The sequence below is a fragment of the Vidua chalybeata genome, chromosome 13 (genome assembly GCF_026979565.1).
Source record: "Vidua chalybeata isolate OUT-0048 chromosome 13, bVidCha1 merged haplotype, whole genome shotgun sequence".
In the NCBI taxonomy this organism is placed as follows: domain Eukaryota; kingdom Metazoa; phylum Chordata; class Aves; order Passeriformes; family Viduidae; genus Vidua; species Vidua chalybeata.
In genome coordinates, this window is record NC_071542.1 from 5,628,997 (window position 1) to 5,646,235 (window position 17,239).

Here is a 17,239-nt window from a genome sequence, read left to right on the forward strand (position 1 = left end):
TTTTAGAAGAAACTATTTTTAATAAGCAGCAGCAGCCATTCGTGTGTGCTACCCGTTCCTTTAAGCACACCCAAGTTCCCCACATGATCCAACCTCTGTCAGCTGAGGCGTTTTCTCTTGCCTCCAACATCCTGCACGTGACAAACCTCCACTGCAGCCCCCAGCTTGTGCAGCTCACTCAGCCACAGCATCTGCTTGGGAGACAGGCGGTCGTTGGGGCCCTTCACCTCCACCAGCTACAAGGAAAGGGGGATGGTTAGAAGTGTGTCCCTGGGGGAACTGAAGGATCATTAGCTCCCACACATGAAGTATTTTTTACAGCTCTTATTTGCAACAAAAATAATAGAGATTTTAGCACAATGGAAGGTCCAGTGGGTGCTGAATTATTACCTCATATTTCAAAATTTAACTGTAAAAGAATGAAATTTTATATAGTAAATATCCACCAAAACAGACCAAAGCTTTGGTGAATGAAGATCTCTCATACTGCAAAATTGATTGTCTGCACCCTCACCTGTTCCAGCTGATACTGACAGCAACTTATTCAGGTGTTCTAGAGAACTAATTTCTGCTATTCAGCTATGTATCATGAACACATAACAAGTTGCCCCAACAGATGAGATGTCCTGTTGGAGCAACTTGTTATGTAGCTATTCCACTACTCTGCACAGACACAGTTGTTGTAGACTCAAATAGTCCAGATTTTGTCGAAGTGGTGCCAGAAGAACTCCTTGCTAACAGCAGTCGATGTGTGGCTGATTATAACAGGTGCTTTAGATTACGATTAATCAAAGACCTTTCCTACACCAGCCTTAGCCAGTGCTGATCTTGCTGCTCCCCACGCCCACTAAAGCGCCAGCACAGCTGCTGGAGGACCAGATAATCACCCCGTGCTCCATGGGGTGATTATTAAAAAGCCGCGGGTCTGACTCCACCGCCACAAGAATGACAATTTGTGTGGGCTGACAAGTGCAAGGTTTTACACGAGGGGAGGCAGCTGAGCGCTGGGAATTCCCGTGCTCCCCACACACCTTGAAGTGCCGGCTGTGGGAGCACCACACGAGCAGGTCGGGCAGGCCCCCCCGGCAGTGCCGCAGGTCCCTGGAAAGCCGCCGGAAAACACCGCTCAGGAACCTTCCTCCAAGGCAAGAGACCAGGCTCTGCAAGAGAAGGCTTGGGTTGGTTTTAATTTCCTGCAGAACCATTTCCCAACCCTCACAAGAATACTGTTCCAAGAATACTGCATGGCCCACCTCAGCTCTTTGTCTAGTCTCAAGAAATGTAAGTAGATGTTTTTTACATCAATTTTCCTGCTGTGCTCTCAGCTACTGTTACAGGAAAAGTGACCATATGAGAAAATTGTCAGATTACCTGTGCAGGGACTTCAGCACAATAATCCCTAATTCCAATTCCTCCCTCCCACCACTCTCCATCTGCCATGGCTCAGTGCCTCAATACAACCTGTTGAGCACACCAGGGCCATGTGCAATTGAATGTCAAGCCTAATTGGAGCGCCCATGCTGGGCAACAGTCCCTTACCTGGACTTGCTGGAGGGAAATAAAACGTCCCCAGTTAACCAGGGCTGCTGCTTTTCCCTCCTGAGTGGTCCAGACATCAGCAACCAACTCTGCCAGTGTCTCCGAGGAAGCTGTGTGAAGCTGCTGGAGTCTGGCCTCAATGACAGCCCTCCTGTTCTCATAGAAGTTGTCAGTGTATAAATCCAGGGGGGATGTCTGGATGAAAAGGTAAACACAGCTCTCAGGAACTGCCACCACAGCAGCTGTTCCCAGAATGACAATGTCCTACTTCATATTTTTCTTAACAACAAAGTCAATCAAACATTGAGCTGATTTATATTGCACATGACCACCATATAAATATTTATTAAATGGGGAAAAAATTGCATATGTTTTAATACCCAGTGCCAGTGCAACCAACACTGGCCACATCTTGGCCTCTGCTCTGTTGTTTTGAACTCTAGACAGAGGTTTCCTTTAACAAAGAATCCTGTGCATTCCCAGTGCTCTGAGCAGTAACGTTCCCGGTGGGATCTGGAATCGGAATCAAGACTGCTCAGGCACAGTGAGCAGTCTGAGGTGAAAGAACAAAGCCGTGATGAAGCCGGGGCGGATCCTTCAGCGCCCTCAGGAAGAGCCCCGGGACAGCGCTGAACACACCGGTGTAAAAAGCCCCTGCAGCAATTCAGCTTTGACGCTGCTGAGCAGGGCGGGCCGAGAGCCATTTTCAGACGCAAACGCAGAGTGCTTAGGAAACAGTCTTACACAAACGGCTGCCACACATAATCCCACATACAAAATACAGCCTAGGAATGACGGAGAGAATCAGGTGTGAGCTCAGTGTTTTTAGTGCCCGAGGATCATGAGTTTTGCTCTGCATTAATAAGGACAACAAGAAGAACTATTTGTATGAATTCCATTTCAGTTTTGTATGGCCTCTGGAGTTACAGCTGTCCCCTTCCTGTCCTACTTGTGAACCTGCTGGTTTTCAGCTCAGCCACAAGGACTTCTGCTTCAAATGGTGAAGAAAAATAAAGCCACAAGTTCACCTGGAATCACAGACCTTAGGGTGTTACAGGGAGCTGTTGGAGAGGGCTTTGTAATGTTGTTTGCTTGCTTCTTTCTTTGTCGAAAAGGAGGGATGATCCCAAAAAAAATGGTGGGGTGGGCATGGGTGCTAACAAACCTGAGTTTAAAAATAAGGCTATTGAAAAGCAACAGATTTTTTTTTTCTTTTGTTGTTTTTTCTTTTCTCTAATGGAATGTGCCATCTTCCAACGAGAGGAACTAGGCTGGGGCACAGCAGTGTTTCTCCACTGCTATCAAGGACACCTTGCCCAGCAAGCTCAGCTACAGGACACAAGCATTTAACCACACCAATCCCACCCTCTCTGACTGTGAATCCAGTCTGACACAGCAAATGGTTACTGAGGAGGCCCTTGGCAATAAACCAAATATAACAAATAATAAAAGGAAGGAAACACCAAGATCTGTCTGGAAAGTCCCTCAGAATAAAATGTTAATCTAATCACAAATAAGATTTTAACATCATTACTGAGTTTACAGCAATGGGAAAATAAATTAACTAAAGAAAGCCTTCCAAAATTACCTGATAGGAATTTCTGAACACATCAGGTATGTCATCCATGAAAATGATATCCCACATTAGAATCCCATACAGTGTAATAAACGTTGAGCCTTCCCCATGAATACCTAAAAGGCAGAGTTTAATAAAAATGGAAACATTAATTTCTACAGCAATGTCATATGAAGAGGTACTGAAGCATCACCACCCAAAGCAGAAATACACCATGTTGAGGTTCATGGCCAGCTGGTGTCAGCACACATTCCCACTGCAGCTGCAAACGCAGCTCATTCTGCCCCATTCCCCAAGCCTGCTGCTCCCAGGCCAGGGGCCTTCACTGCAGCCGTTTCCATCCCTGCCTGGCCCCCACAAAGCTTACTGGGCTCTGACAATACACAACTTTTTTAACATTAAAAAAGGATACTACATGGATGATAATAATAATAATATATACTATATTCAAAACATGACATATAGTATATAATTAGATCTTGTATAAAATATTATTCTATGTAGCTGCTCTATTTTATTGTAAATATTATCTTTTATATGTATACATATTTATATATGCAAATACACATGTGTTCATGCATGTATACCTGTGCTCCTACACATTTATATGTTCATGCACACATATAAGAATATGAAAGCAACATATCAAGGACACCAAGGAGGGCTTCTTCTAATACCTCAACACCAAAAGGAAAACTCAGGCTAACGTGGGCCTGCTGCTGAATGGAGGGGGGCCCTGGTAACAGGGGATACAGAGAGCAGGGCTCTGGAACACCTTCCTTGCATTGGTCTTCACTGCCAAGACCAGCTCTCAGGGATCGCTGACCCAGGAGACCTGGGGAAAGGAATGCTGGAAAACCTTCCCTTGGTTCAGGAAGACTGGCTTAGAGAACACCAAGGCAAGCTTGACATCCACAAGTCCATGGGCCCTGAGGGGCTGCACCCAGAGGTGCTGAGAGTGGGCAGACACCATGGTGAGGCCACTCACCATCATCTTTGGAAGGTGGTGGCCACCAGAAGAGGTGCCAGAAGAAAGCAAATGTCACCCATTCTGCAGAAAGGGAAAGGAGGACCCAGGGAAGTCCTGGCCAGTCAGCCTCACCTCACTCCCTGGAAAGGTGACAGAGTGCCTCATCCTGGGGCCATCTCTGCCCACAGGGATGACAAGAAGGTGATCATGAGTGGTCAGCATGGATTCACATCTGCTAACTAATGCCTGATGAACCTGACTGCCTTCTACAATGAAGTGCTGTGCACTGGAACAGGCTGTCAGAGAGGCTGTGGAGTCTCCCTCACTGGAGCTATTCCACAACAGTCCTGTGCCATGTGCTCTGGAATGACTCTGCCTGAGCAGGGAGGTTGGACCAGATGACCTCACTGTGAGCCCTCCCAACCCGAACCATTCAGTGGTTCTGTGATTCTGTGAGCATTTCTATATATATATGTGTACAAAGAGAGACATATATATGTATGACTATACACATGTGTATATATATGTATACGTATGCAAACACAAGGAAACACTTTTCCACTGTGAAGGTGATGAAACACTGGCACAGGCTGCCCAGAGAGGCTGTGGACTCACCCTCCCTGAGGATACTCTACAGCAGGTCATGGTCTGGGAGAGTTGGCTCTTGAGCTGAGGGTGACCCCCAGAGCCCCTTGTCAACCTCAGCCACTCTGTGATGTGTGTGTTATTAGTCTGTTAGTGCAATATATTATCTACAGTAGTATATGCAGTGTTACCCATCACACATACAGATCCCAGAACATGTATGTTATTATATACCATATATTATAGTGTATGTGCATTATACAAGCAGGATTCCTCATACATATGAGAGGGAGCATGTGTGTGTTGGGGTGTGTGCATGAAGCTGGTATGGGCATTCTGGATCACCACTAAATCACACATGGCCGCTGTGTGCTCAAAATTGTAGAGCCAAGAAGACCAATGGTGAGTGGGTGAGAGTGAGGAACTGAGTAGGGATTTCAGCACAATTCTCTCAAACTCTAAATATTGCTCCCTTCCTATTTACCTTTTTCTGATATGACCACTTTTGCTGCAACAATATTACCAATGAAATAAAACTATATTAAAATATATATTTTATAGAAAGGTACAAATGTTATCTTTAAAAATAACTTGCCTACCTTTTTTGCTTTTTTCCTGTAAAACAGACCTATATATTCTTACTAGATGATGGCTTTTCATAGCTCCTAAGTTGTAAGAGTGCATTAAAAAATACTAATAGAGCCTTTTCAAAAATTCCTGCAGTGTTGTGCTATTGGTATATATTGTTTTCATGGACATCTAGTACTAAGAATTAGTGGAGGTTTACATTTCCTTAGTGACACTCCCTTAAATGATAATACTAGCACTTTAACCTAAATTGTTTTACCCTTAGCTGTTCAATGGTAAGGAAGGCAAAGTAAGTGATTTTCTGTGTAGACGAAGAAAAAACACTGGGGTTTTTCCTACCACATTTCAAAACCACCTTTAGTAAATGAAAGCAGCAAATCATTAAAGCAGATCAGGCTGAAAATATATGTTAGAGCACTTTGGTAAGGAAGTGATGTATTAGAGGTGTTTGGGAAGGAAACAGAATCAGCCTAAAATTTGGTCTAAGGAACTCAGCTAAAACTGGTCTATTAACTAAACTGATTAGTAAATAGTTTCTTCGCTTACTCTCACAGTTATTTTACTGCAAAATATCCCCAAACCAACAGTACTGTTACCCTGATCGAAACCATTCTTCCTGTAATGAGTTAATGCCAGCTCCTCAACTGAGCACATGACTGTGGATACACTGCAGTCTTGGCCTCCTTCTCCATCACCAATATCCTCCATGAGAAACACAGATTTTCCCATTCCCGTCTGAGGACACATCTTTCCACTGATTGTAACCTGAACATATTAAAAACATTTGGTTACTTTCCAGCATCACATTTAAAAGGCTTTAGCCCAAAATTCCTTTTTCAGTTTGCTTAAAATCAGAACTAGATTTGTTTCCAAAAATCAACTGAATAAAATTTAACCTGTCATTCCTGTGAAATCATCCTCTTTAGCTTTTATAAACCGGCACATTTTTAAGAAAACAAATGTCTAGCAAAAATTCTGGGCAGATGGGAAGGTAGCCTTTCTATATGCAGGACCAGGAGCAGAAACACAGAAAAGTGAGGAGACAGACTCTGGGCTGAGACAAAGAAGGGCTGCAGGGAGACATGAGGTGAGGAGGTTGAGAGAGGAAGTGAGGCTCTGCTTTGATTTTGCCCAGACAGAATTATCTTTACAATGGTATGGAAAAGACAGATTTTTAAAAAATCTATTCTGTTATGATGCAAGTGCCCCACACTGAATATTTGCATAACACATATTTAGAGTGCATAACTTCCAAAGGTTCCTAAAAGATCAGTGGCTTTTTTTTAGCCATTAATCTAATGCTGACAACATGCTAAGGTTACTATTACTTTTTCAGCACACAGAATGCTTGGCCTGCAGCCACCAGAGGCAATGCACTGATCAGACTCTTCAGCCAGAAAGGCTATGGCTTTACCGATAAATTAGTGGAATTTATGGCTGATCACTTCCATAAAAAATATAAAGCAATGAAAATTAGATCAGTGTACAGCTGACTAACTTCAGGTAAGAAGCTGACCAATGTAGAAGTATTTGATTACAAGAGGCTTTTGTTTTAGAAACACATTTGTATTCCTTTTCCTGCACCATGTCAGTCAGAGGCTGGTGCACAGCATGTAACAAGTCTCCTAGATTACTTTTCCTTGTCTGAAGTAAAAAGAGCTCAAGAGTTGCTGCTCCCTTGCTTACATGAGTCACATCCTGCACGGTGAGGATGGGCAGGTCCTGCAGCAGGCCCTGGAACTGCTTGCAGCTGGGGGAGTCCCTGATGCGCAGGGCGCGCTGGCACAGGGACAGACGGTGCCCGGTGCGCACGGCCGGGTCTGCCAGCCCCCTCCGGATGCAGCCAATGGCCTGGCAAACAGCAAGGGGACAAACAACGATTGACTGACACCTCTGCACACCTCTCTGCACAAGAGCAACTGATTTAAGCACAAACACGTGAGTGTAAGAACCAGTGTACAGGACAGGGCCACCTCACTAATTGAGTGGTGAAGTTCTAACCAATGAGTAACAATTTGCACAAGGAGGCTTCTGGACTCAAATTTATCCTAGTACAGTAAAAAAGTACAGTACAGTACAATAAAAAAAAAATCCCTCTCAATTTCTACTGATTAAGGAAGTGGATTCATTTTCTTAGTTGAAACTGGTGTCTGACCTTAGGATTCCTAACAAAATCTGCATTTTTAGGAGACTCTACTCCACTGTTCTTGCCATAAGAAATACTTCAAAAAAATGTTTTCAGACAATGTCTGTAGTGTTTCCAGCTTTCCAGCAGCAGTTTTGAAGATACCTTCTTAGTGTTTTTCAAGTGCTGATGTAAATTCAGAGCCAGCCGATCCCACCATCTCCCTCTGCTGTCAGCACAGTACACATCCTGGGCCAGGAGGTTCTGCAGCTGCTGCACTGCTTCCTGTAGCAATGGGATTGTACCTTTATTAATTGGGTTACAAAACCAAGTTCAAGTGAGCTTGTCACTTTCCCTTCTAATTAATGAATAGTACAGAAACTTTCTCTCTGGACAATCCAAACCTACTTTTTACTCCCCTACCCAATATACCCATTTCAAATCCATATGTGTATCTTAAAAACTCTAGAATAGAGATATTTTTATGTAAACTTAAAGGTTAGCTGCCAAAAATACAGCATTTTTATCATTTCTGTATCCCTTATTGTATATGAAAAATATCTTAAGTATTACTTGTTGCTTTGTTGCTGAGGTGAAGTTATTTTTCAAAATAATCTGATTAACTTTAACGTGTAAGTCAGAGGCCTTTGGAGATGTTAATTCCTTAGGAAGAGGCAGGGATTTCTGGAAGACTTCTCTTTCAAGATTTTTCTTATTTAAAAACAATATCCAAATCTAGTGAAACACAGGTATCTTTAAATAATGAAACAAGCATATCTCAGCAATAGTTTTATGGTGTATTACATATGGTAAATCTTCAAAGCATAAGCAGAAATCAAAACAATTTAAAACTTTCTAAAGCAGCAGAAAAAAGGGGCACTTTTCCCTTAAAAGTTAACTTGTTACTAGAACTGTAGCAAGTCCTGGCAAACATATTACCAGCATTTTCCAGACACTTTAGAAATGTAAATTCATGTAAAAAAATTAAGCACTTATTTCTATTCCCCTCACCACTTTACCTTATACTTGTGAAGTCTCTGCAGAATTTCAACTCCTTGAGAAAGGATTCTTGTGTACACCCAGCCAACTGTGAAACGTCGCAGGTAATCAGGTAAAATTCTGTGATAGCTGAAAAATAAGAGCAGTTCAGATCAATTTAATGATGTCAATTTTACTAAGAATACTTACACCTAAAGCATTTACCAAACTAAATGCCTTATATATCCAAACTGATCTGAAATAAGTATCCCAGCTGCAAAGTCAAGAACCCAAAGGTAAGGCAATAGTTTGGCTTAGGGAGCAGGTGCAAGCTGCACTTGCACAGCTTATTTCAATATCAACACCAGCAGAATTATCAGTAAGTTTTAAAACAGATGCAAAACAGTAACTTACTACATCATATTTTGTTACCACTCATTCTCATAAGTCAGCAGTTCCACTTCAGAAACAAAGCTGAACAAAAGAAAAAGTCTCGAATAGGAATTTCCTGCCATAAAAGAAGACCAACATCTTTTCAGTAGGCACCTCTGTATTTCAGGACAAAGTCTTTCAAATTTATTTTTAAAATCAAAATAGATTTTTCCACTGTCTTCAGTGTAAAATGGAACAGACCTCCAAATGACCCCCTATGAATATTATTTTAAATCAGTTGCCATGGAATTGAATATAATGCCAAATATAAGGCTTTAATTTGTGGTGTATCATTAAAAAACCTCAAAATAATTAAAAGAAAAACTGATCAAGAACATTTAAAACCCAATAAATGTTATTTCAGTTCTCAGATATTCAGTAACATTTCCTGAGCAACGCCCACTTGGAAATCTAAAGACATTAATAACCCAGCATGTTTTCCCATAACATTTGCAACATCTTTTGTTCACAGTCAATTTTAATTTCTGCTTATTGCCATTTGTTTGAAAGCCATTAAAAAAAAATAAAAAAACAAAACCAAACCAAACCAAACCAAAACAAACCACCAAAACCAAAAAACTATGACAAGGGAAAAATAAGAAAATAAGGCTCTTGTTCTCCTGTACTGGCACATAGGACAGAACTGTTTTACTGCTATATCCATGCCTACCAACTCTTTCCCAAGATTTTATAAAAAAGGTCTTTTCACATTGTAACTTAAAAGCTAAACAATCAGGAAGTTCCAAGCTTTCAAGAGCACTAAAGTCTCTTGCTTTATCAGGTATAAATAACATCCCTAGCTGATAAGCCTCTCTCCAAAGGAACAGTATCCAAGGTAATATAATACATTTAACAGTTTCCCATTCAGTACCTCAAAGAGGGGTGATTCTTCAGTTCGCTCCAGGTTTCTTTAGCACACAAATAGAGATTATTAGCTTCTTCCCAGTTCCCATTTAGCATTGCAGTGGCTATATTATTTGACAGATGAACAGCAGTTGCATACCTGTGGTAAAAACCACAACTTTACCACACTTGAAAAGCATCTACAGTTGAAAGAAATAAATTCTTTCCCCTCCAGTCTCTAAAGACATTGAACCATGCAGCTATCTTTATTCTTAATCTTGTAGGATTAGCAGAGTTTAAACTAGCAGGGCACATAATGTTTAAATTTACTTAACACTAGAGAATATAATTTTTATTTAGCTCAGAATCAGCATAGCAAATGAAGAAACAGCTTTCATCACATTATCATGAAGCAAATAAATAAGCTATTTTGTTTCAAAATGCAAGCCACTGTGAATTACAACTCCTACCTTGACAGAAAAATGTACTTAAAATAATTGCAAAATTGACACTTCTAAATATTTACATCTGGAGTACTACATCTGAGTTCTTATTTGCCTGCACAAATGCTGCAGTAAAGCTCTTTCAGAAATGAACAGATTTCCAAGCTGCCAAAGCTCTCCCTACCTGATGAGATCCTCTCTGTCCTGGAAGACCTGTGTTTTCCTGTTTACTGTGTAACTGGGGAATACCATATGCCCCATGTTTGCCCTAAGGACTGTGGAGAGCAGGCCTTGACCAGCACTGCCAGCTTCTTCCTCCTCCAGCGACTCAGGCAGTGAAAACAGCAGCAGGATTCGGGAAAAGACAGCCCGAGCACCTTTGCAGACCCTGACACATTTTCCAGCCAGGTCTTTCACCCTGGAAGGACAAATAAAATATTATAACATGGTTTTTACCATGACTTGTAAAAACTAAAACATACTGAATGAAGTATGAGAATAACTTTTTTCCAAGCCAATTAATGCATAAACTTGATTTTCCTTGAAAGAAGCAGAGAGACTATGCAGTTTAGTATTTACCCTTCTCTTTGACTCACTGTGAATTGAAATGTAATGCCGCCCTTTTTATTAATAAATTTACTAAATACAGTCCTCTCTTGAAAAGGCATCTAGATTTCAGTCATTTGAAGCACAACTTCCATTCACCTGCAAAATTTACCTGTAAACATTTACCTTTTTAAAATCACTGTCCCGATACCAGCCTGACTCCTGCTGAAGATCGAACGCTGCTTTGACAACTTCAGAAGATCATCCACAAGTTGCTGTTTCTGACCATTTGGGTTTGGCAAGTGAAAGATTTTTGCCAGTGTTTTTAGCTCAGGGGCTGAAAGCAAATCCAGCCCTTCATACAGGTCTTCCAATTCAGATTCTAAAAGTAAAATTATCCACATATATTCATTGTGTTGTATTATTGTGTCAAGCAACAGCTCACAGTACATGCATACAACCTAATACTAATATAATGATTTAGGTTTGATGCCCGAAAGGTGGGCTGGAAATAAAACCCCATAGACTGGTGTCTGTAGGGCAGGTATTTTGTTTATTGCAGCACTGCAGGTGAAGGGGATTTCTCCACCTAACTCACCCACCTTTGCCAAGTGCTGTGGTATGTTTATGCAGTAAGTGTTGCTTAGTGTAACTCTGCCACTGTAACATCATTACACAGATGCCAGAACTAATTTACATGGTATGATCTGAGTGTTATTAGACAGTTCTTTTGCACTGTGCCTGCACCTCCCTGATTCAGGGCTCGTCAGGGGTCTTTGATGAAGGCTTCCAAAGTCTTCTTCAGTCCTCTGAAGTTTTCAACTTTGTTTTTGGAGCATGCACAGTTACTGTGTTCCTCGGTCTGTCTGGTCCTAACCTGCCTAAATTCTTTATTTTGTGGCTAATTGGCTTTACATGTACCAATTTCTCATTAACTGTACTTACCTATCTCTAAAGCTATCCACCTTCTTTTATGTCTATTCAGCATTAAGCAACTAGTTAACCATATGCCCCATTACATTGTATAGAAAGTTATTTGTATCAGGTTATATAGGTATAAAAGTATTGATTAGGTTATATAGGTATAAAAGTTACGGTTCAGCTTATATTCATATCAGGTTATATAGATACATAAAAAAGTCATGATTTAGGTTATACTGATATCAGTTTATGTATCCATATCAGAATGTACTGATGTCTTATAACTCAAGCTATATAAGCACCTTGTAACTTTGACCTAAGTTATATAGGCATCAGGTTCTTAAAAAATGTATTAACAATGCTATCTGGTTCACCCTGAAATTCTTCTGCACCTTCTTCTGGACCTTTTCACAGGTCTGCTTTGAAGGAAGGGAATAACTAGAAAAAGAACACACCTTACAACTTCAAAACAACTGCAAAGATTAAAAATTCTTTTGAGTTTTAAAAAAAATGCTGTTCAGAAAACCTGATGTTCTCTATTATCTAATCTGCACTATTTGTATTTTCACAAGACTACTCATCTACCTGAAGCCTTTATTCTGCTCCTCTATTCTGTTCCCAAGGCACAAACAAGCATGTACTGCATTGATCTCTAACATGACACAACTTCAGATTTTATTTGTAGCATTTTAAAGGTTTATTAATGCTGGCCTTACCTGTTTGTAGGAATCTGGCTTCAGCCAGTTCTTCAATTATTGGTGACAAATCCACACTTATCTCCCCATACTCTATTTTGTTCACCTTTAACCAGTTCAGCTTGCGTTGAAAAAGTCTTACATACAACTTCTGCCCACCAACTGTAAATTTTATTTAAAGAAGGGAAAGACAAAAAGAGGAGTAAATTCTAAACACAGTACTAAGCACCACATCATCACATTAACCAGAAAAATTACTTTGATGCAGGTACTCTCTAAAACACATTTTACATCTCCCCGTGTTCTACAAGCAGACTTGGTAAAATACCAGAATTACCTTTCCAAACAATTAATAAATTCATTAGGATCTTTAAGTTTTGTAGGTGGAAAAGTATTACAACATGTTTTGTAGGTAATGTACATTACTAAAATGCCTTTTGACATGCTTACCCTTCAAGAAATATTTAGTTTTATAGAAAAAGAGAACTTCATTTTTCAACCCTGCATTTTGTGTTGTTAAATAGGTCTTTTTGCTTTGTTAAACAGTCATTCAATGATCAAATATTTCATGCTAGAGAACAAAAGAAGCTGCAGTCTGACAGAATAATTCCATAATCACGGAATATCTCTCTGTGCAGCATTCTTCAGGTTCTTATTTTTCCAAAGATAAGCCAAATTATACTAATACATCTACTGAAAGAAAACAATGAGAAAAAAACTCCTATTCATTTGTTTTTTATCAGGAAAGTATTCTTTTAAAGTACCTTTTAAAAAGGCTTTTTAAGTGCTAACAATGCCAAAATTCAACAAAATAGCTTATTAAATTTTAGCTGAAAATAGTCTAGCTATTATCACTACATTCAACAACCTTTTGAATATTTAAATCAAGCCCCATTAACTTCTATTTTTTACCACTGTCTGCTACTGCTTAACTGAAAATGATCACTAATAAAAAACCACTGAAACACTACCAACCTAGACATACTTAAGAAATGGCAGATAAACATTAAATGTTTATTTAACAATTCTCCTGTCCTTATAAGACTTTTTCAACCTTTTCTTTAATAGAATCTTTCCAGGATCAGTTCACTGGAAGAACTACATTCAGACATATAACTTGTCATTTTCTCTGTGGGGTTATAACTCCTTTAAAGTCTGTCCCCAGTTTTTATCATTCTGGAGAAAGGAAAAAGGTTAACACACAGGCATTCTTTCTCCAGGCCATGGAACTGACCAAACTAGGGCTGCAATAATAATTTCATAATAAGCTTCATAAACTTACACTGAGTTAGAGACAACCCACTGAGGAATGGCAGACATTTCAGCAGAAAATAATTAAATACTGGAAAGTATCCATATTCAAGCAACTTCATAGTACTAAGCATATGTGTGTGGGCTTTTTTGTGTTATGATAACTGAAAGATAACGCTAGGGTAGAAACTTCTCATGTGGGACACATAACTCATCTACCTGAACTTTTAAAGTATCCTGCCTGGTATTTCTTGAAGGCAATGGCATCCATCTGCCAGCTGTCCAGGATTTGTTATCTACTGACTTAGTGCTATCCTCTCACTTCTTACAGCTCAACTGCTTCATCTTTCCTACCCTGCAAAGAGAGACTGTTTCATCCATGACCCTCACATCCAGTGCAGACATGGATTTATCAGCACCACTTTGCAATAATTCTTTCTGTATTCCCAACTCACACTACTGAAAGAGAAACAAGAAGCTCTTTTATCTAACAGAAGAAGCTCCTGTTACCGATCAGTGTTGTTCATGTCCAGGGAACAGAGTGTGGAAATGGGGGAGGTGTATCCTGAACATCTCTTTTAGTGTCTGTCAAAGTAGCCAACGCCAGCATACACTACTGGCCTAACTGTGAGTTTATTCCTGGATCTTTGGATGCAAATGATGTGCATCTACTGCTTGCCTCAGAGAGCCAGTAACGAGACTTCTGTTGCTTTCTTTCTTTATATATTCCCTTTTAACTACCACAAGACAAACAAGGCATTACCAAACTCCAAGATGTCCCTACTGTAATATTCTTATGGTCTGGAGTGCACCAATGGGCTCTGCCGACCACCCGAGGTTTGGCTGCTTGTGTCCATGGCCAGCTGAGATGCATTAGGATGCAAGCCAGGCTGCTGGGAGGGCTGAGTGAGGTTGTGTCCCCCCATTCTCTCAGGAGCTGTACCTAACTACATTAGCAGAGTTAATTTTTAAAAAGCCACTGAGAAGAAGGAGCTTCTTCCCTTAAAAAATACATCAAGTTACATGGTCAATTGATATAGTACTTCTCATATAAAACTATGTAAGAATGTTCCACTACATGAGGGAACGTGGAAATGTATTTAAAATAAAAAGATACCTGATAATTTGTAGAATTTGGTTATAATGTTCAAATCTTGTTCATTAAATAGTCTGACATCATCTTCATTCTGCAATACTGCTCGCAGGACTACTAAAAAATTCTGGAGGTAGTATGGGTGACCAGGAGAGTTGGGCACAGAGAGGACCTCGTCTATTTTGTCTAGAATGTCACCAGTGGAATCCTGAGATTCTGTCTTTTCCACAATTTCTAATAAAGTATGGTTCATGTCATTCTTAAAATCTTCAAGAACTTCCACAGGAAGTACCTCTGCATCATCCCTGCTAAAGCAATTTTCTGTCCCACGGTTCACTTCTGTCTTTGAAGGAGTAACCTCACTGTGAGGCTGAGTCTCAATTTCCAAATTACTGGTCAGCTCTGCTGAAGTATGGGTGGCTAGAGATGTTCCAAATTTATCAGGACTAAGTATCCCACCTTCAGAGCTGCTTTCTGCTTTGGTGCTCCTTGTACCAGATGGGAACCTTTTGTCATTAATGTTATCAGGCGGTAACTGTACTTGAACTATATCCATAAGGTCTTCTTGATTACATTTGTTTATTTTGTTTTCAAATTCAGATTCCCTCTTTGAAAAATTTTGTTCCTGGTGCTCTCTTTGAGAAGGCTGATTTTCTTTCTGAGAACTCTGCCCAGCATCAATCTCATCACCATCATCATCATCAGGTGCTGCAGCACTTCCACAGGTACTGTGAAGAGCTGGAGGTGAAAAGTTGATCTCTTCGTACAAGACCTGTTTTCCTCCCTGCAGGCAGCGTCTTCTGGACAGTTTGGCAGACAAGCTTCCCAAGGAGACTGTTCTAACTGTTCGAGCCTGGGATTCACTGTTGACATTAAAGACTGAACCACTATTGCTAAAATAAGGACTAGTCTGTTGTGCTGCACTCCCTCCTGCTTTCAATAAATTACTTTTGGAAGGACTTGTTTCTAGATTTAAGAGGTTTTTTGAAAAATACGAGCTGGAATTATTGCTCAGATTTTCAGCTGGGGGACTCTTATTCCTAAAAGAATTCAGTGTAGCATCAATAGCACCAATCTCACCACGGTTTCTCTGACATGCTTCATCTATGTGCTTATTTATTCCATATCTTGGCACCAATTGCCCACACATGGGACAGCTAACTTTGGTAGGGGGAACATTGTTAAAAAAGGAAGTAATAGAGGATGATGCTGAAGGTGTAGATGGTGTTCCTGTAACTTCTACTTTTTTTGTTGCTTCTTTTTTCTTCTTATTTTTACCGAGTGACAAACTTATTTGGGATCTTTTGATTCCTGAAGATCTAGATTCTGCCATTACAAAGCTTCGCAGCGATTACATGGTACAGACAACTCCATTCAGGCCATATTTCTTTATTCTGTAATACTTAAAAGACTTTCCTTGACTTTTCCATCTGTAATCCTCTGACATGCCTTGAAAAAAAAAAAAAACAACACAGAATGAGTGGTCTTCTAAGGTACCAGATGCAACCAAGATGAACAGAAGAGAGGCAGAGAAGTAATCTGTAACTTACAATGCTACTATCCTTTAGCTTAGGCAGGGAAGCACACCACAGGCAAACTGAGCACTGCAGCTGCCTTTAGATGGCTAAGTAATGGAAAAGTAATCTCAAGTTTGCATTTACATCAGCAAGTGAACCTGGAATTCAAATAGGCAAGTCCTCTAATTTTCACAGAATAGTCAGAGATGAAAGGCATCTCTGGAGATCATCCAGTCCAACCCCTCTGCCCAAGCAGGGTCACCTGGAACAGATGACACAGGAACGCATCCAGGTGGGTTTGGAATGTCTCCGGAGAGGGAGACTCCATGACCACCCCGTGCAGCTTTCCCAGGGCTCTGCCACCCTCAGTGTGAAGTTCTTCCTTACGCTGAGGTGAAACTTCTTGTGTTTTAGTTTATAGCCATTGCTCCTCATTCTGTCGCTGGGAACATTTTATCACTGTCTTGTTTGCTACTGACAGACTATTTTCGGTGCCAAGCACCCGTTTCCAGAGCACTCTCCGGGCTGCCCTGCAGCCCTCACTCTCACGGCTGCCGCGCCTGCCCGAGCCCATGGTGCGCTCGGGCCGAACTCCGCCAGGGCCGGGGCTCAGGAGCAGCCGGCGGCTCCACACCGCTCTCCAGGTGATCTGGATGGCAGGGCCCAGGCTCCCGAGGGGCTCTCGGGGCTGCCATCCTGACGTGCCCGCCCCGCTGCCGCCACCGCCCCTCCCCGCGCTGAGACCCCCTCGGCCGCCGTGCCCCCACACGGCGGGCCCCAGCCAGAGCCTTCCACAGCCCGCCCGGCCCGGCGCGGGCCTTCTGCCCTTCCCCACGCACCGGCACCGCAGCCGCGCGTCGTTCCCGGCGCCGTGCGGGGCCAGGCCGCGCCCTGAGGGCCGGGCCGGGGCCGCCGCTCCGCCCGCCGCCAGGCCTGAGCAATGCAGCGCCGATGGCGAGCACGGCCCTCTGCGCGCTCCCTCACGCAGAGCGAGGTCTGTTGCAAACGCCCTCCGCAGATTTAAAATTTCCTTTTACGACAACGTGTGGAAAACAGCTGAGGTCCACAGGAGCAGCAACTAGAGGTTTGTGGTTGGTGAGTTTTTTGGGTCTTTTTTTTTGGTTTTTGTTCGGACAA

General features: G+C 41.5%; 2 protein-coding genes across 3 annotated transcripts in view; one reads left to right on the forward strand and one right to left on the reverse strand.

Moving 5' to 3' along the window:
* On the reverse strand, positions 1 to 17,014 carry FAN1 (FANCD2 and FANCI associated nuclease 1). 2 transcript variants are annotated; one of them, XM_053954321.1, is made up of 14 exons: positions 16,942 to 17,014; positions 14,610 to 16,034; positions 12,263 to 12,403; positions 10,812 to 11,007; positions 10,264 to 10,497; positions 9,665 to 9,796; positions 8,403 to 8,511; positions 7,549 to 7,668; positions 6,945 to 7,109; positions 5,855 to 6,023; positions 3,128 to 3,231; positions 1,540 to 1,734; positions 1,032 to 1,160; positions 1 to 236 (listed from the first exon to the last, which is right to left on the reverse strand). In XM_053954321.1, the coding sequence occupies exons 2-14, from the start codon at positions 15,916 to 15,918 to the stop codon at positions 99 to 101; spliced, it is 3,141 nt and encodes a 1,046-aa protein (XP_053810296.1). In that variant the 5' UTR covers positions 15,919 to 16,034; positions 16,942 to 17,014; the 3' UTR covers positions 1 to 98. The 2 variants fall into 2 exon arrangements, with proteins under 2 accessions (XP_053810296.1, XP_053810295.1); XM_053954320.1 differs by lacking the exon at positions 16,942 to 17,014 and adding an exon at positions 16,365 to 16,382.
* The window catches only part of MCEE (methylmalonyl-CoA epimerase), a 20,039-nt gene continuing 19,773 nt past the window's right edge, over positions 16,974 to 17,239 (forward strand). Inside the window, exon 1 of the mRNA XM_053954323.1 lies at positions 16,974 to 17,186. Coding sequence (XP_053810298.1) covers positions 17,054 to 17,186 — 133 coding nt within the window. The 5' untranslated portion in view covers positions 16,974 to 17,053. The remainder of the gene's footprint in view (positions 17,187 to 17,239) is intronic.

What these genes read in the sequence shown, in the direction of transcription:
- FAN1 (XM_053954321.1), bottom strand. Translation starts at nt 15,918, where the DNA reads ATGGCAGAATCTAGATCTTCAGGAATCAAAAGATCCCAAATAAGTTTG. An exon ending in GACAGAGAGGATCTCATCAG is followed by an intron (nt 9,797 to 10,263) that starts GTAGGGAGAGCT and finishes TTTTTACCACAG; the next exon opens with GTATGCAACTGCTGTTCATC. An exon ending in AAGAATCACCCCTCTTTGAG is followed by an intron (nt 8,512 to 9,664) that starts GTACTGAATGGG and finishes CTTATTTTTCAG; the next exon opens with CTATCACAGAATTTTACCTG.